Raw genomic sequence first — 20256 nt, forward strand, 5'->3', positions numbered from 1 at the left:
TCTGTTTTCTACATGTTAAACACTCCCTAATCCATGTGCATGCATTTCCTTGAATCCCTACTGCGTTCAGTTTGAGAATTAATCTTTTATGCGGGACTTTGTCAAAAGCTTTCTGGAAATCTAAATAGACCATGTCGTATGCTTTGCAGTTGTCCATTTTCAATGTTGCATCCTCAAAAAAGTCAAGTAGGTTAGTTAGACATGATCTCCCTTTCCTAAAACCATGCTGGCTGTCTCCCAGGATATTGTTACCATATAGGTAATTTTCTATTTTGGATCTTATTATAGTTTCCATAAGTTTACATATAATAGAAGTCAGGCTTATTGGTCTGTAGTTACCTGGTTCATTTTTGTCTCCCTTTTTGTGGATCGGTATTACGTTTGCTATTTTCCAGTCTGTCGGTACAACCCCTGTGTCAAGAGACTGTTGCATGATCTTGGTTAGCGGCTTGTAAATAACTTCTTTCATTTCTTTGAGTACTATTGGATGAATATTAAATTCTCTATCTATGCAAATGTATTCCTTTTTCTTTGGAATTCAGGTGGCGTCAAAAATGGTTCAGTATTCATTAAGTTGCCAAATTCGTGGATTCAGTTCAATAAAGTTATTGAATCAGATTAAATCTCTGTGGAATGTATGCATTTCTGCTCGTAGAGCAAGAAGCTGTTCTTGCTGGTCTGTGTCCTATAGAACTGTATTGGAAGGTGACTATCATTCTGATTGCTGATGTGCAGTGCTCTACCTGCTGCCACAGGGGTGTCCCTTATACACTTTTCTCCTAGTAAAAGCACAGCAGAGTGAATGTGTATTAAAGCATAGATAAGCATTGTAAAGACCAGAGAGGTATGGTAAAGCATATTAATAAACATGGCAAACAAGGTTGAACTATGGTGCATGCTGTAACACAGCAGGGAGGGGGTTAATCATCCCTGCATGAAAAACATGTGCAAATGCACATTGGTTTGATTTATAAACATTTCCCATACTAAAAGCACAGCAAAGTGTAACAGAGCACAGTGAATGCATGGTAAAGCATTGTAAAGACCAGAGCAGTATGGTAAAGCATGTTAATAAAAATGGCAAACCAGGATGAGCTATGGTGCATGCATACTATAACCATGGGAAAAAGCATACTGTGCAAAAACATGGTCAACTTTTATAAGGGGTAAGCCAGGTTCAGTACTTGAAGAAGAATGTTTTAATACAATCTGGGTTTCCTGTTCATTAAAGTGGTTGCAGTTAACAATAATCTCTTAAATCTCACTTGCCAAGCACCTTCATTCACTTTATACTGTTGGTTTAAAAAAATAAATGTTATAGCAAAACCATGACACTACAGCACCCGAGCCCAAGATGTCTCTGGGGAAAAAAAGAAATTCGAAGAAAAATGGCAAGACTCCATTTTAATATTGTGTAGGACAGAATACTTTATAGTCATGGAATCTGGCTTGGAAACAATTCTATTCATCAAAAACTAAAACTTGTGCTGCAAAAACTCCTAGGAGAAAACAAAGAAAAAACAGAGTTGATTTTATAACACATCCTTTTTCTAATCATGAAGGTTGGACGTAACTACTGCTTTCAGGCTTTCATGGTTGATCTATGCATTTCATTAACAGATTCAAGTATTTGTATGGTCCTTTTTACTGGTTAACATCAATAACATGAATATTATAACACAATGGAATGTACTACTTAATATGGGCCACATTTGTAGCTAACAAAATAATTCCATAAATCTGAGCCATTTTGCACTTCCATTAGCTGCATAGGTCTCAAATGTGCAGTTTTCAAAGAAACACATGTTATAGCTGAAAGTCAATATTGACAGGAAAGCAGACACCGAAGGGGTGGGGACAATTTCCGCAAAATCATGCTCATACTCTCCCTGCATCTTATAGCAATCTGGACAAGTGATTTTTGTTGATCTGGCAGAAATCCAAGTAGATATTCAGTTCTCTATCTATGTAAATGTATTTCCTTGTTCCAAGATTTTTAGAACACAAAACTTTTAAAGTATTATTATGAAAACATTTTAGTATTCAGATTGCAGTAGTGCTTCGAACACTGAAGTCTTCTACACTTGCAACAGTAACAATAGGCTTTACTTAATGATATCTGCTAGACTGTTAATATCAGTCATTATCATTTGTAGCTAAAAGTAATTAGATTCAATGCATATATTGTTGGAAGTAATTGTAAGCTTAGAAGATAGTCCAGGTTATTTTTAAACTTGTTCTGTGCTCTGTACGTATTTTACAAATTCTTTCATACAAACATAGCTCTCATTGCAAATGTATGGTAACATGTCTAATATGAGAAAAACAATTCAGATTTCCCTAATGAGGGGTCAGTTGCTCTTGATTTGCAAACCCTTTTTGCCTCCCACTCAGCACTGTAGGCTGGCTGGTGCAAATGTCACAAGTGACAAATTTTTATGGGTTCCTGTGTGTTTATATTGTATATTTTAAATTGTGTGGAATCTGCTCCTCTTAAACCCCTGCTGTTTCTTTTTGCTGTGCTGATACATGGACAGGGTGCTGTTCTGCCTAGCAACAGGAAGCCCCGCCTGGTTAGTGCCACGGCCAGTGGTGCTCCAGGTGGGACTATATAAGGCAGGGAGTTGAGACAGGAAGGAAGAGACATGGAGGCAGGAAACAGAAGACTGGACAGGGCAACAGGAGCGCGTGCAGGCAGAAGCGCGTGCAGGCAGAAGCGGGTGCAGGCAGAAGCGGGTGCAGGCAGAAGCGCGTAGCCTTGGAGGAATCATCTTGGGAAATTGATTGTTTGATGGATTATTTTTCTTCTTGCTGGAATGCTGCTGAGGGAACTGGACAGAGTTTCAATCATTGGATCCAACGGGTTTGGAAAAACTTTTTTTTTATTCTTATTTTTTTGTGCGGGACAGTATAGGACAGAAGGCTGTATTTTGTGGCTGTTACTATATGTGATAATCAACATAGCTATCTTATCTAAACAAAAAAAAAAACAAAGGGATTCACATTCACTTTTTTTGTTACTTTATTGTTGATTTAATTTGGACACTTAATTTTTTCTGTTTTCTTTTGTTCACTCGCTGTTGTTATTGCACTGTTTCTGGGACAAGGTACAGGTTATTGGTTGATGTCCCAGCTTTTGGACACCTGGGCTTTTCTCCCCACAGATCTGGGAGAGAGGTTATATTTTGAATTCTACCCGCGCTGAAAGAAATAAGAAGAAAGGATTACTTGTGTTATTGTTTACACAGACGGACAAATTCCTAGTCTATTTTTTTTATTGCAAAAAAAAAGGGGAAACTACTTGCCTATGCTGGTTGGCCCCGTAACACCCTTCTGGGTGTATTTGAGGCCTACGGTGTGTTACTTACCTTACCTCCAGGTTTTCCAGTCCAGCTTCCAGGTCGGGTGTGGTGGCAATACACAGAGGATCGGGCGAGGTCCGAGGGCGTGGTAAGAACGTGGGAGAGAGTTGAGAAACGTGAAGTGAAAGACTGCTGAAGGGAAGTGACCATTGCTTCTGGGTGGAAGTAGTGATTTACTTACCTGTGGTACAGTTCCTGACGGCCCCTTTTTCTTTACCCCGCTTTCTGGTCGCAGGTTCTTCGGGGGGGTGGTGGTCGATCGGCCGGGAGAGGTCCAGCAGAGAGCGACTGTCCTACCAGCGACGAGGAGTCCAATTACTGACCAAGCGAGTTGGAGGGGGAGACCCTTGGAGCGTGGGATTTACCCCCGGACTCTTTCTTTCTGTTTCGTCCCATCTTTGTTATATCCGTGACTGATGTTTTATGTGGACCTTGTTTTTATTTATTTTTTCTCTGAGCCAGTGACCGACAGGAGGTGATTGCCTTAGTGTGCTATGGATTTTTTGCTTTTTTTTCTGCTCTGTTTTTGGCATTCCCTAGTGTGGTCCTTTTTTTTTTTTTTTTTTTTTTTTTTAGTCTTGTGATTTCTTTTTATACTGTGTTTTTAGTACCTTGTCGAACAATAAAATTTGTTTTACCCGATACGGTTTCACTGTGTGTGTGGAAACCTGTGGATCTAAGAACCTGAACGGGAGAGTATAATTATCATTCGGTTACTAAGGTCCTTGCCTTATTAAAAACAATGTGGTGTAGTCGTCAGCTACATAGGTATTATCATCAAGGTTATCTCAGGTCACCCCACCCGTGACACAAACTCAGTTGTCCAGTCCTGATTTTCATCTGAATCCTCCTCCAGAATCTCATAACTCCATGTGTATAGCCCTCCGGTAAAACTACAGTCCTTTCTCTTATACACAAACATACACATTCAATTGTACTAAAAGTGAAATCAATTCATATCGTAAGGTCTTGGCTAATTTACAGATATAATGGTGTTCAGGTGGGGAATTGACTCTACACTGTAAAACCTACTAATATAGGTTATGTGAGAGCTGTATTTGAACGATTCTCTCTGTCTGCTGGCTCTACTCTTCAGTTAAGAAGGGTATACAATACGACACTGACCCCTACAGATGTGCTCATGCAAAAGGGAATTCTGTGTGTGACCAGTCATTGTGTGAGACAGGCCTGAACATACAGACATTGTGTGATACAGGCTTGAACATGCAGTCATTGTGTAATACAGGCCCGAACATACATACATTGTGTGATACAGGCTTGAACATACAAAAAGTGTGTGATACAGGCTTGAACATACAAACACTGTGTGATACAGGCTTGAACATGCAGTCATCCTTCCTGTTGTAAATTGGGACCTGAAGGGAGTTTGCAGTGTTGCATGTGGAACACTGTTGGATCGGGTGTAGTTTGTATATTATAGTTTGGGCTTGGACTCTGGTCGGGTCTGGTCGGGTCAGTGTGTTATCAGTGAGTGGATTATAACGTTTTAAATTTTAAGTGAGTGTGGCAGAGTGGTTGCAGCTATGACGTCACAGACCAGAAACAGGAACCAAAACAAGGAATGGATAGTGGTGAAACTGTAGCACTACGGCGCTCAGCGTTTTATTAAATAATAAAATAAACAAAAGATTTAAACAAACAACAAACAAAAAGCACAAGGGCCAAACAAATAAACAAATAATTATTGTGCTGGTGTAAACCAGCACGCTTAGCAGTTATTTCTAAGTTTTGTTTTCTCTCTCCTCGCTCTCTACGCTCTCACTCCTAACACACTCTCCCCTGAGGGTAGAGAGCTGCAGGTTTATATACAGTGACCATCTCCCAATTAGCAACAAATAATCAATGAATTAACTCGGGAGATGGTCACTGTCTGCACGAGTTTAATAAGGATGCGTGACTGTCAGCTAGCTAAATAAATCACTAGCTGATCAGTCACACATCCTCCCGTGGTTTTTAAATTATAAAAACAATAACAAATACGTGGCGCTTTGATCTGCGCCGCAAACAAAAATACAAATAATAATACAAATATATATAGGGGCGGGACACTCTGCCACACATGCCCCCCCCTTGTGCACAGCACACATGGCCTTTTCGGCCACCTCCCCCCTTAGTTCCCAAAGTCCTGGTTAGCAGTCCTGGCCCAGGAACAAGGAAAGCAAGGTGTCTCCAGGGGCGGCCACGGCGGGACGTCCTCTTTTATTATTATTTATTGAACTGCGCACAGGCCGGCTCCTCCGGCCAAGGAAATTATGGGGGTGGTCTCCAGACCTCCCCTCCTTCTTCATGGCCGTCGGCTCCCCTCTGTGGGGCTCCGGCCACCCGTTCTCCTGCAGCGAAATTGCTGCGGGGGGAGCTTGTCTCCTGACCTCCCCCCCTTCTTCATGGCTGGCAGCTCCCCTCCGTGGGGCTCCAGGCGAAGCAGGACCCTCGGGAGGCAACGGCAGCAGCAGCAGCGGACCCTCGGGAGGCGACGGCAGCAGCAGCAGTGGACGCTCGGGAGGCAACGGCAGCAGTGGACCCTCGGGAGGCGACGGCAGCAGCAGCAGCGGACGCTCGGGAGGCGACAGCAGCAGCAGCAGCGGACGCTCGGGAGGCGACGGGAGCAGCAGCAGCGGACTCTTGGGAAGTGATGGCAGCAGCAGCAGCGGACCCTCGGGAGGCGACGGCAGCAGCAGCAGTGGACCCTCGGGAGGCGACGGCAGCAGCAGCAGCAGACCCTTGGGAGGTGAACTCGGGAGGGGAGCCCCTGGACATGGAAGCGGCAGCGGGAGCTCCACTTCTCACTCGTACGCTGTAACTGGTGGCTCCACAGGCGATGCAGAGCAACGGGCAGCCCCAGGCGATGCATGGCAGGCATCCTTGGGCAGGGCGAGGCAGGGTAGGAGCAGTCCTTTCCATGGCGGTGGAGGTGGAACCAGCAGGTATTCACCCTCTGCTGGTGGAGGTGGGAGGGGCAAGCAGTCCTCCCACAGTGGTGGAAACTGAACCAGCAGGTTTTCACCCTCTGCTGGTGGAGGTGGGAGGGGCAAGCAGTCCTCCCACGGTGGTGGAAACTGAACCAGCAGGTATTCACCCTCTGCTGGTGGAGGTGGGAGGGGCAAGCAGTCCTCCCACAGTGGTTGAGACACAACCACAGGCATATACCCTCTGCTGGTGGAGGTGGGAGCGGTAAGCTGTCCTCCCATGGCGCTTGAGGTGGAACTAGCAGGCATTCACCCTCTGCTGGTAGAGTTGGTAGCAGCAAGCTGTTCTCCCACGGCGGTTGAGATGGAACCAGCAGGTATTCACCCTCTGCTGGTGGAGATGGAACCAGCAGGTATTCACCCTCTGCTGGTGGAGGTGGGAGCGGTAAGCTGTCCTCCCACGGCGGTTGAGGCGGAACTAGCAGGCATTCACCCTCTGTTGGTGGAAGTGGCGGAGGCAGAGGCAGCTCCTACAGCTCTGCTCCTGGCGGTGGAAGTGGCGGAGGCAGAGGCAGCTCCTGCTGCTCTGCTCCTGGTGGTGGAAGCTGTGGAGGTGGCAGAGGCAGAGGCAGCAGGTATTCTTCCTCTGCTGCTGGAGGCCTAGGTTCTGGACCTATGGGCTCCCCCCTTCTGGGCGCTGGATGCACGGGCTCCCCCCTTCTGGGCACTGGATGCACGCACTCCCCCCTTCTGGGCGCTGGATGCGCGGGCTTCCCCCTTCTGGGCACTGGATGCACGGGCTTCCCCCCTCTGGGCGCTAGATGCTCGCGCTCCCCCCTTCTGGGCGCTGGATGCTCGCGCTCCCCCCTTCTGGGCGCTGGATGCTCGCGCTCCCCCCTTCTGGGCGCTGTTTCCTCCTCTTCATAATAGCGGAAGAGACAGTTGGCATACCAATGTTTTTGGTCGCAGAGAGGGCACACTCCTCTGGCGACACTCCTCCTCCCTGTCCTTCCTCTCCTGAGCAAGTTCTTCCTGCAGTTCCCCGCAGCCGTCTCTCCAGCTCCAGCCTAACATTTTTATTTATTTAATTATTTTTTTCCCCCAAAACACAAAAAAACACTTTTTGAAAAAACGAACAAAAAAAACGCCCTTTGCTGTTCCTGGTCCGGCTCCTGGAGGCGTTGTTTGTCCCACGCAGGACACCATATGTGACAGAGTGGTTGCAGCGATGACGTCACAGACCAGAAACAGGAACCAAAACAAGAAGTGGATGGTGGTGAAACTGCAGCGCTACTGCGCTCAGCGTTTTATTAAATAATAAAATAAACAAAAGATTTAAACAAACAACAAACAAAAAGCACAAGGGCCAAACAAATAAACAAATAATTATTGTGCTGGTGTAAACCAGCACGATTAGCAGTTATTTCTAAGTTTCATTTTCACTCTCCTCGCTCTCTCCGTTCTCACTCCTAACACACTCTCCCCTGAGGGTAGAGAGCTGCAGGTTTATATACAGTGACCATCTCCCGATTAGCAACGATTAATCAATTAATTATCTCGGGAGATGGTCACCGTCTGCACGAGTTTAATAAAGATGTGTGACTGTCAGCTAGCTAAATAAATTACTAGCTGATCAGTCACGCATCCTCACAGGGTTTTTAAATTATAAAAACAATAACAAATACGTGGCTCTTTGATCTGCGCCACAAACAAAAATACAAATAATAATACAAATATATATAGGGGCGGGACACTCCACCACAGTGAGTATTTTTTTTCTTCCTCTGTGTGCAAGTGCTTCCTCAAACTCACTTCCTGCTTCAAGATTTTTGAAAAACCACTCACAATGCACCATAGGTTCTTTGAGAAATTACCTCTCTTAAGCCCTTGCGGTCCTATGTCGGACCTGGTCCGACATTGCAATTATTCCTATCCGGTCCAATGTCTGACCCTGTCCAACATCATCAAAAAGATGCAAAAAACGAGTTTCTAGTCGTTTTTTCAATGGAAAAAGCCGAGAAAACCATTCAATGGGTGAGTGGGAGCGACAGGAGCCGAGACAAGCCGAAAAAAAAGGGCTTATCTCATGAATAGTCATACTTGCCCCTGGCATCAGATAACGACGGCCATAAGGAAACAAGCTGGCTGCTACTCATCAGCGCTCAGAGAATATCACAGACATTTGCAGAGCTTTTTTGAGATGTTATAGTAATAAAATAATGACTTGGATCGCATTATTGAGGTGTTTGGTGATAAAACGAGTGATCAGGAGATGATTGATCGGTATGTACGACTATTATTATTATTATTTATTTCTTAGCATATGTGAAAGCTATAGCGAACGAAAGGGTGGGGTGGGGCTGGAGATGCCTAGTGAGTGCTTTGTTGATATGCAGGGCCTTTTAAACCCGTTTGACTGTGGAAAAAAATACTTCCAAACAGCGCGTCTAAAATGAACTGCACGTGTGAAAATAAATTGGACCTGACGCGCCTGACACACACTTAATAAATGGACTGCAAAGGGTTAATATCATCTCACAAACCCTTATTCGCTGTGACAGATATTCAGATCAATTGTAACATTGAAGAGATGGACTTTGTACCAGAGAACTGGTGACGGAGTCAGGAATTGCGTGTGACGGGTAAGTGCATTAATTTGTTACATACATATTTATATATGTAATGGGGGTTGATTTTATTCTTAATACAAGGGCAGTAAACCCCGACTGATGTGTATCTGGGTAACAGATATCTGAGTGCTGACTGTATAGCAACTTTACCTTGACCAATTCAGTGGCAAAATGAAATGTACAGGAATCTATTCAAATTGAATCCTTCGTGTTCTAACATGTCAATGTCTGTACCAGGATGAAAATGCAAATACTGAGTTACTGATAGTCCTGACAGATCCACAGAGATGAAAATCAGAGAAATACAGAAAGAAATGGAGGAAAAAGAACAACATTCCACCTAATTCCTTCATACTCTCTCAAACATACTGCAGAATGAATCAAATGTACTGCAGACATACTTTATAATTGGTATCATAATTTAACATCTAAAGGTAACTAAGTAGTCCAAGATCAGTAATAACCGAGTAACCAGTACTAAGATTGAGGTCGAGTCGAGTCCCAAGCTCCAAGGTCTCGAGTTCGAGTCGAGGCAGGTCCCAAGCTCCAAGGTCTCGAGTTGAGTCGAGTCCCAAGCTCCAAGGTCTCGAGTTCGATTCGAGTCGGGTCCCAAGCTCCAAGGTCTCGAATTCGAGTTGAGTCGAGTCCCAAGCTCCAAGGTTTAGAGTTCGAGTCGAGTCCCAAGCTCCAAGGTCTCGAGTTCTAGTTGAGTTGAGTCTCAAGTTGCAAGGTTTCAAGTTCGAGTCGAGTCAAGTCCCAAGCTCCAAGGTCTCGAGTTCGAGTCAAGTCAGGTTCCAAGCTCCAAGGTCTCGAGTTCGAGTCGAGTCCCAAGCTCCAAGGTCTCGAGTTCGAGTCGAGTCGAGTCCCAAGCTCCAAGGTCTCGAGTTCGAGTCGAGTCGAGTCCCAAGCTCTAAGGTCTCGGGTTCGAGTCAAGTCCCAAGCTCCAAGGTCTTGAATTCGAGTCGAGTCCCAAGCTCTAAGGTCTCGCATTCGAGTCGAGTCCCAAGCTTCAAGGTCTCAAGTTTGAGTTGAGTCCCAAGCTCTAAGGTCTCGAATTCGAGTCGAGTGGAGACCCAAGCTCCAAGGTCTCGTATATATATATAAACATAATTTAAATATTTTATAACAAACTACAAAATTATATTGCAAAAGTCTATCAGAAGCCATAATAGTCTATCAGAAGCCATAATAGTAGTACAGTATTTCGTCACATTTTTCAATTTGTCAGTTTTTTGTTAAATATATGAAAAACTACAAAGCGGTATGTAATTCTATATTTTAATGCAGCATTATTCAGCAAGTTTCATTTTACTTCATAAAGCAAAATTAGTTAATTTTGCTTTATGAAGGACACCAGGACACCTGCCATTTTTTTAAGGGGGGGGGGGGGGGGGTGAGGTGGGGTACTGTATATTTCCATATTTTATACTGTATATTTAATAACAGTATTTCAAAATTAAATATCAACTTATCAACTATGAATGCTTCTTAATATCATTTTAACCTCAGTTTCCAATTCCAACACCAATGTATAAAAAAACGTGTTGAATCCTTTGCACTTTTCCTAATCCACGTGTATGACCATTATAACCCATTCCTCTCTGAAGTTTCTTTAGTGGCGTAGGCCTGTGGCAAAGTGGTTAACTGTGTAACAGACAGACAAAGATAATCCAGGTGCAATGGTGTTTTATTTTGTATTCCAAAGTCTGGTGACAAACAGTAAACAATAATGAGAACAGACAATACACCACGGGTTGGCCCTGAAATAATAGTCCCGATCTTTAAACACCCACACGTAACACAAACACGATCACAAATACACAGTGAGTGCTATAGTGCTCGTGGTGCAAATACAGTTAATCGTGACACAAGTGAAATGTTGTCCGGGTTTGGTGCTGGCCTTTAGCGACAGCTCCGGATCGTGTTAGGCGTCTAATATCAACAAACAAACAGTTTTTAGACACAAACAAAACACGCAGGATTTACAATACTGGTCTGTTACCGGTTTAGCGTTAACCATAACAAAGGAACAGATCACTTCGCTATGTCCCCTTTTATACCGTCAATCATGACTCCTTGGTTAACAATTGCATCCACTCCTCCAATCCGCGGCTGCCACATTGTTTCCCTTCTGGGTCGATGATTTAGGGTGGATTGCGCACATTGAGATCAAGATTCGACCCAATCTAGGATTGACTAATCCAAGATTGGATCCTGGATTAATTTCTGTTGCGCAGATCAAGACTGGTGGCAGATCTACAGATCCAAGATTGAATCTAAAATTCACCTGTTAATCCTGGATTCAGGTTGTCTGTGACGCAAGTTGATTACGAAACACTGTCTTGTGAAGTGGTAATCAGTGCATAACCATGGCAACGACTAAAACCTGTGCGTTTTCTTTCTTTGAGAAAAACCTTTTATCAAATTTAATTTTTGATAACTATATAGTATTATATAGAGAATACAAAAAAAAAACGATAACCAAACATTATTTACCTTGATAGCAAGTGTATGTGTTGATTAACTAATGTATGTTTGTGTTATGAATAAGAATAATAATCAAGAACTGAATTAATTACTAGAACATGTATTTATTTACAAAACATTTTCTGAGGTAGTTGACTGATTGATACTGCCCGGGCCCCTGATGCCGCTGTCAGCGGAGATGTGAATCAGCTGACCCTGGCCCCGCCCTTCTGAAGATGGCTCGTGAAGAACACACATTGAAAATGCACATCTACGCATTGAAAGAAGAAAAAGCTGAAACTGCATACCAGATAGCTGCTTTGAAAAGGGAGAGGAATAAGCAGTAGTAACTGTACATAAACTTGTACAGAATAATAAATATCGTACACTTGTAACTATTTTATCTTACATGGTATCTGTTTTTTTCTAAATCTAATACATACGTGAACATGATGAGTTTATATATAAAAAAACTACAGATTCTATCCAATAATTCGCTACTGCATATATAGCGCAGATTCATCTGTATCGGTGAAATAATTATCGGTTATTTATTTTAGTGGTGAAAAACTGTGTTAGCAGCTGCTGTATACGATGGCTCGTAACTTGTTCTCCCGTTGGAAAATGAATATATTGCTCACGTAACTTCAGTGATCCCCTGAATTACTAGATGGCGCATCGACATGAAACAGGTACTGCACCCGTTTACTTTCGGAAACGACCCAGTGGCATGAAATCTGAAGTAGCAGATTAATACGTGGAGGAAGAGAGTCTTTTTTGTCTCTGTATCTAACTATTTGTGGTTTTAATATATTAACCAGCTCCGTTACGCTTTCAATAAAAGGATTATTACAATCACGAACAACACGATATCTAACCATCCAAAATAACCGACCATCTTCACAAAAATCTGGACTCAATCCACCTACTACCAGGATTGGAATGTAATCTAGGATTGAATTTGAATCTCGATCTGCGCAACAGAAAAAAATATCAATCCAAGATTAAATCCGAGATCAAGTCTGATCCAGGCTGAATCTAGATCTGTGCAATCCACCCTTAGTGTCTCATAGCTCCGCCCCCTTTCTAGATGGCCAACTTCTGCTTAACCCTGGGAATAAATTGTCTGGCCATCCAGTCCAGGGCACTCTGTTCCCCTTTACACAGCACCCTCACAGGTCAGGAGGGAGATTTGTCACCAAGAATCATTCTGTCTCTGTCACAAGGCCTTATAGGGTACTCCTTCCTTTATCGATGTACCGATGTTCAGCCATTTCGCATAAACAAAGAAAACACTGAAATAAAAATATTCTAATAATTGTATTTTCTTTGCTGTCGCCAAAGCAGATCAGTGTCAGGCTGTTGGGGAACATGTGAAGTGAGTGTAAAAAGTCACATGATGGTGGGACTATATTGTTTTATGTCTTAGTTTAGCTATCCAATGTGTCAGTCATTCTGGGGCTGTTTAAGGCATTGCAAAATGATGCGGCAGGGGTGGGTCTTTGCTCCAAATATGCTATGGTTTGACTGTGGCGCTAAACTGTAAGATTGCACTGTCGGGCTCCCGAGTGGCGCATCCAGTAAAGGCGCTCCACGTGAGTGCAGGATGCGCTCTATAGCCTGCAAGTTGCGAGTTCGAATCCAGGCTATTCCTTTGCCGATCGAGGACGGGAGCTTCCAATGGGCGGCGCACAATTGGCCGAGCATCGCCCAGGGGGAGGGAGGGTTAGGTCGGTCAGGGTGTTCTCGGCTCACCGCGCACCAGCGACCCCTGTAGTCTGGCCGGACGCCTGCGGGCTTGCCTGTAAGCTGCCCGAGAGCTGCGTTGTCCTCCGACGCTGTAGCTCTTGGGTGGCTGCATGGTGAGTCTGCAGTGTGAAAAAAAGCGGTCGGTTTGACGGCACACGCTTTGGAGGACAGCGTGTGTTCATCTTTGCCCTCCCGAGTCAGCGCAGGGGTGGTAGCGGTGAGCCGACCGTAATAAAATAATTGGCCATTCCAAAATTGGGAGAAAATAATAAAAAATAATTGGCAACGACTAAATTAAAAAAAAAAAAAAAAAAGATTGCACTGTCTAGGAATCCGGGACAAATTCCATCCCAAAGTCATTTAGCCCAGGATCTGAACTTGATCTTTACATTTAGGGACTGTCCTGTCACATTAGGGATGGGTGGTCATACTAGCTGTACATGTTACTGCATTTTACTAATTACAGCAAGCACAATAATTTAGAGAAAAATCATAACGTTTTGAAGCAAACAACAGTCAGTTCATAAAAAATCTCCTGCTAGTGCTTTCTATCATACTGACTTGAATTAATTTAACGTTTATTACATTTCTCAGTGTTTTAATGATAAACAGAGCAGTTAATTGCAATTTACCAGATTAAACATAAAGAAAATATACATATCAGAACTGGTATAAATAATAGATTTCATAAATATTAATCTGCTGTTTTAATTTTCCAATATCTTACTGTATTAAGCTTATGATTATTTGGTTATTATTATTATCATTATTATTGCAGTACGCTGTATGAAGATCAATAAACAGTATTGCTGCTGGGACAAAGGTAGAGATACAAGCGAGGCAACACATTATTTAAAATCTGGTTTTAAATCACTGTTAAGAATTTAAGGGGTTCATATATTTCAAAAATACGTATTGATTACTGCATCAAACTGTGACACCATTTCACAAAAGTGCTGATCTTTTTATGCTGACCTCTCTTTTGTTATGCGATGGACGAACAAAGCTGTTGAACGGGCCCTGCAAGAGCAGCAGATGGAAACTACAAACCTCCAGACTAGTTGAAGTCTAACCCGCAACCAGAATAAATCATTAGGCAGAGCTATGAGAGAGCAGTGGAAAGAGTTTGAGTTTATAGTTCATTTTGATTGTTGGCAAGAGGTACATGTCGAGACACAAACACAGTTAACCATTATTTAAAGGACTGATATACAGTATATATATCAATTGCAGTGCAGCAGCAAGCCGGTTTGGCTCAGAGAGTAGAATGTTTATCAGAGACAAGAGTGCATTCATAATAAAAATGAAAATCAAGTCATCTCATGTTAACTACTGGTCCTCACTTGAGAACTTGATCAGATTGACATCAATGATAGACCAAAGGTAAAATGATCTACATGCTAGGGTTGGTCTGTAGAGACAACTGTATAATTGCACTAGTAATAGCATGGGCATCTGCATGGACATCTGCAGTACTATAGGAGGCTGTGTGGTCCAGTGGTTAAAGAAAAGGGCTTGCAAGCAGGAGGTCCCCCGGTTCAAATCCCACCTCACCCACTGACTCATTGTGAGACGCTGAGCAAGTCACTTAACCTCCTTGTGCTCTGACTAATTCTGAGGAGGTTCATGTTTAAAACATGTGTGCTAGTATTGAACTGAACCAACACATGATATTATCAATAATTGCTGTAGTGCAATAATAACATGATATTAACAATAATCACTACAGTGATTATTGATAATATCATGTGTTGGTTCAGTTCAATACTAGCCCACATGTTTTAAACATGAACCTCCTTAGAATTAGTCAATATTTTTTCTAAAAGATCAAAATCTGTTATTGTGGTATTGATTATGTTCCTGTTGTTCAAAACTTTTAAATATGTGAGGCTGCAATACATATTCTCTTGCTTCTCATGCCCTTTATCTGGCAAGGCTAAAGTGGCTGATAAGTGGCTGATAAAAGTCTGGTGGTGTGTACCCAGCTTCCAGTGGGCATCTTACAAGAACACCAGACAATTTAACACAATACAACCCCAGGGTAGAATAAGTTATGCCTTCAAAATATATCAGTATATCATATTTAGTGTTCTGCATTTGAATATCAGTCCAAGGAGACTGATTGTGAGTTTCCTTGATGGGGAGTTTATAAATATGGGTTTAACGATTTGTTTCTTTACATGATATATCGAATGATAAATAGAGGAATGTATTGTTTCTACTGTGAAACATGAGCAATAACACAACATAGCTTGTTGTACGAAGAATGAAGAATAAAGTAAATACATACTCTCCCTGTCTCATTACATTTTTGTCTTTTAATAAAGTAGTTCATCATTAAATGATCACTGAACTTCTTCTGCATCATGCAAGTAGCCCATCAGGACCATGAATCGGTATCATTATACATATTGAATCATGACATTATTCATTTACTCCACTTTATTGTACTTGTCCAATAGGTTGTACTTTGTAAGCATCAAAAAGCTGTAAACATACAAACAGCAGTGTTATGTATACTGTATTCTGCAACAATGTTACTCAATATTGAACTTTAAACAGCAATGCAGTGGAAATCCGTTGTGTATCTGATAACTGCAAACCCCAGGGGGGATTTGAACTGAAATGATATTCTCATCAGGAGCTTGTCTGCATTGACATCATAATGGTGATAATAAGAGGGCATTAAAGGTGGAATAAGTAGGGTGTACACAGTTCAACAATTCTGTCACTTATGTTCCATTCATGAGGTTTGGTTTCCAATTCTTGTTTTGTTTCAGTTTTCATTATGAACTTGTGGCAGTGTGGTAGAGTGGAATGATTAATTAACGCTTCAGCCACAGGTGTGTAAATAAGGTGATCATGGGTGGTGAAATGGTTAGTGTGTTAGAGGTAATGTTAGTGAAGGTATGTGGTGTGTGTTTTTCATGTTCTGTGCTGTGCCATTCGTCCGCGTTTATAGCCTGTTGTTTTGGCCCTTGAGCCTGTTTTATTTGTTAATGTGTTTTTGTGCATGTCTGTTTAGTGTTTTGTTAATTTATTATTATTATTATTATTATTATTATTATTATTATTATTATTATTATTAAACGTCCGCACCAGCACTTAAACCTGCATTCTCTGCCTCTGAGTCTCTTCCTTCTTAGAACAGCCTTTCCACAGTACTGGATATTTATTTTTAAAAAGTTTGAGTTCAGCATGGTTCATAACAATATCTACTGAAGGACATAATGCTTTCAGTTAGTTCCCCACAAGGGCTTTTTACTTTATCATGTTAGACCAAAGGTAAGAGAGTTAGACTCATTTGATTATTAGTTTCACCTTTAACACTTATGTGAGCTTCTCTGAAAAAAAAACATCAGACTCAATGCATCTTGTGAGCAGAGGCAATTCTAATCAGGTGCATCACAACACAACTGTCAGCAGGTGTAGGAAGTGAGACTAATCAAATTGAATGTATTCTCCCATTGAGGCCGCAAAACTCCCTCATAGGGATCTAACTAGAGGCATATAGTAAAGGTCTCTAGTAGATACTGCTATGAACCTGCTGAGATCAAAATGTTTTAAAAATCAGTTTTTCATTACAAACTTAAACAAGACAAGAATTGGAAACACCATGAATGATATGTCGGTGAGAACATTTAATTTTGTCCCCCTATTTATTTTACATTTCACAGTAGTGATATTAAAGGGATTTAACTGATGTAAAATGGTGCACTAGTGTCTCAGTGCTGGGAGTGAACAGACAAATCTCTCCTTCCTCATATTGCAGCTTCTTAAGATCCATCTCTTCTTATCCTGCATCAGGACACACCTGGAGACAGCGCCCCCTTCAGATGACTTCGCCCCCTGCTTCAGTTTTGTAAATGATACAGGTCTACCGTTGCTCCACACCCACCTCCCAGGCTCACCCTGGTCTGTCAGTCCTGAAACAAAACCATAATCCTATCAAGGGCAGGCAAAAAACACAATACAATACAGTACACCCTTGCTATAACAGCCTTCATTATAACAAACCTTTGGCTATAACGAACCTGGTCCCTGGACCCCAAATAAAAAATTAAAAAAAGATCACATAAACACACTCTGTCAACATCCCGGTCTGTACGCACGGGATGCCACCTCCAAGTCTTTTGACTTAATAAAAAGCATGTGCTGTGTAACTATGCCTCTGAAACAAAAATTATTTTATGTTGCAACAAAGCTGGAAACTATGTTGATCGTTTGAAAAGGAGTAACGCAGGCATATCTCTGTCATGAATATAGGTTGTCAAAAAGCACATTTTTGGCTTGTTCAACAAAGATGCGGCAAAGCAAAATTAATTAAAGAAAATAAAACAACAAAAAAAACTTGAGGATCTGATGAACTTTTCATGTAGAACTTTCCATGTTGGGATGATTTGGAATAAAAGCTCAGTTTGGGATTCTTGCATGTTGGATTAAGATTTGGTGCACTTTCGTAATATTTCAGCTTCAATTCAGGATTTGTGCTTTCTGTACTGCATTTTAATTCTTTAACGAATAGGATAAAGCAAAGTCAGAATACTGCATACATGAGATGAACAGGTACGTGTAATTCTACTTGTATTCACACTCTCATCTCATTAACTTACTCCAACAGTTTATCATTCATTTTGATTGTCCTTTCGCTATAACAAACCCCTCAATATAACTAACAAAAGGATTGGAACCCAACAGGTTCATTATAACGAGGGTGTACTGTATATGCAGCTCACTATACATTATTTGCAGCTGCTTCAATGTGTTTACTTCAGCAATGCCCCCTCACCTGGCATTATAGAAAGTATGCACCATCCTTTGTCTTGACAAGGCAACATTTCGTTCCAATAAACAGTTTTAAAAAGGTCTAAATACTAAACTAGAGTTGCAAGCAACTTTACGGCTTCCAAGCAGTTATCGTGAAATTTAAGCGCATTGGTTATTATAAATGAAGCGTTATCACAACTGTGCTAACTGTGTCAATTTTGGCACACATATTGGAATTATTGGTTAGTAGGCAATTTAAATTTTATTTGGAAGCACACAAAATTCTAAATAGTATGAAAATAATGCATATAAGAGGCTAACATTGTTCTAAATTCTAGATCGCTCTTTGTTTGAGTTTGTGTGCGTGTGTGCATTTGTGTGTGTGAGCGTGTGTGAGCGTGTGGTGCCCTATTTTTAATTTTGCAATATAAAATAAAGTCTACAGCATGTATTGTTTTTTGTATATTTTAATGGCACTATCATTTAATGTGCATTTTTTTTAAAGCAATAGAAAGTGATAATAGTGTAATGATTGGCTATCTGGGGTGCTTGGCAAATACACAATTCACCATATGTAATTGCCAGCAAACCGCTACTAGGACATAACATGTGCACGATTCATGAGTAACACCACTCAAATCCTATTCTGAGGAATTATAAACAGGACAGAGGAGAGAAGAAGCTGTCAATTTTGGGAAGTAATGTTAAAACTTTACAATGCATTAGTAAGACCTCACCTAGAATATTGTGTTCAGTACTGGTCACCTCGTTACAAAAAGGATATTGGTGCTCTAGAAAGAGGCTTTCAATCAGAACTCTGCTTCAATCAGAACTCTGCATGTTATATAACAACCATCTGCAGTCAATAAGAAATTATTGGAAGTTTTACAGCCAGCTTTAAATTTGACCTTTAGCAGAACTTAACCATACTATATAAAATTATGTATGCATTACACATTACACTACTTGCATTACCTATAGTGCTCATATAAACACACCAGTTTTGTAAAACAACAAAAGTCACATCTAATAAATTACAAACATACAATATTTTTTTCTATACCTTGCTATACCTTGCTATATTTTTTCTATACCTTGCAAACTTTTCCATGTTAACAGCTGTCCCCAGTGGGGGGAATGTGTCATTGGGTGTTTTTATTATTGTTTTGTTTAGTAGTGTGGATGTAATTAAAAACCTGGTGAAGAAGGTGGCCATCTCCCGAATAATTAAGTGATTCATTTGTTGATAATCGGGAGATGGTCACCTGCATAAAAGCCTGCAGCTCGCTGCACTCGTGGTGGGTCTTAGAGCGGAGAGAGCGAGCGAGGAGCGAGTGAAAACGAAACTAAAAGAAAAAATATACAGGAACAGTGAAGGCTACAGCCCAGCCTGACCTGTTTTATTTATTTTTTTTATGTTCGAGATTTGTTTCTGTTTGAACCTTTTATTTTGCTCTGTGAGCACAGTTTTTTCTGTTTGAGCTTTTTATTTATTTTTGTATTATTTAAAAATAAAACGGCGCCGCTGCGTCTTCTATTTTAAACTGCAGTATTTGGTGTCAGTGTGTTTACCTTCCTGCATCTGACCTGACGTCACCGCCCAGCCATCCTGTCACAGGGTCACATGGAGAGTGCATGCGAGTCATTGGGAAAGCAGCGATTGGTTCCTGAGGGATTACTAAAGAACGCTTTTGCTTTCTCCTTCTCAGTACTGTAACCAATCTTTGCTTTTCTATGACTTGCGTGTTTTCAGTGATGCATCAGAAGTGCAGCAATGAAATATCTTCATGGAGCGATGTGACAAGCAGGCTGTAGTGGATGACTTCAGACCAGAAAGGAATACACAAAGACTGTACTGGGGTTGAAACTGAAAACGCAAATGGCAGCGCTCAGTGTTTTAATAAACAAAATAAAAGGTTTAAGCAAAACAGAAGACAGGACACGGCACTTTACGCCAAAATAAATAGACAAAGAAAACGGACTAACACTCAACAAACGGTGGACGGACAGACACACAAACATGGTGAGTAAAAATAAACAAACAAGTATCGTGCTGGTCCTTTCAGCACACGATAGCAATTGTTAAACTTTTATATTTCTCCTCCTCCTCTCTCTCCCGTTCACTACTCACCGAACACCCAACCCGAGTGAATGAAATGTGCATCTATATATACTGTTGTGCCGGGATTCAATTACTAATTAATTATTCACTTGAATCCCAGCATGTGAATTAATTATGTGCAACCTCATGCTCGCATATTAATTACTTTAAATGCACGTGAAGTGATGTGCAATCCTTGTGCTTAAATACAATTATACATTTTTAAACACACGTGAAACACAGACCTGTTTATA

The 20256-nt window shown here is 41.5% G+C and overlaps 1 protein-coding gene across 2 annotated transcripts in view; it reads right to left on the minus strand.

Moving 5' to 3' along the window:
- Positions 1–14970: 14970 nt before the first annotated feature.
- frem1b (Fras1 related extracellular matrix 1b) overlaps positions 14971–20256 on the minus strand; it is a 157792-nt gene continuing 152506 nt past the window's right edge. For both annotated transcript variants that reach the window (XM_059031962.1, XM_034017493.3), the window contains one exon: positions 14971–17060. In XM_059031962.1, the coding sequence (XP_058887945.1) occupies positions 16852–17060 (209 nt within the window). In that variant the 3' untranslated portion in view covers positions 14971–16851. The remainder of the gene's footprint in view (positions 17061–20256) is intronic.

The sequence above is a fragment of the Acipenser ruthenus genome, chromosome 10, assembly GCF_902713425.1.
Source record: "Acipenser ruthenus chromosome 10, fAciRut3.2 maternal haplotype, whole genome shotgun sequence".
NCBI classification, from domain to species: domain Eukaryota; kingdom Metazoa; phylum Chordata; class Actinopteri; order Acipenseriformes; family Acipenseridae; genus Acipenser; species Acipenser ruthenus.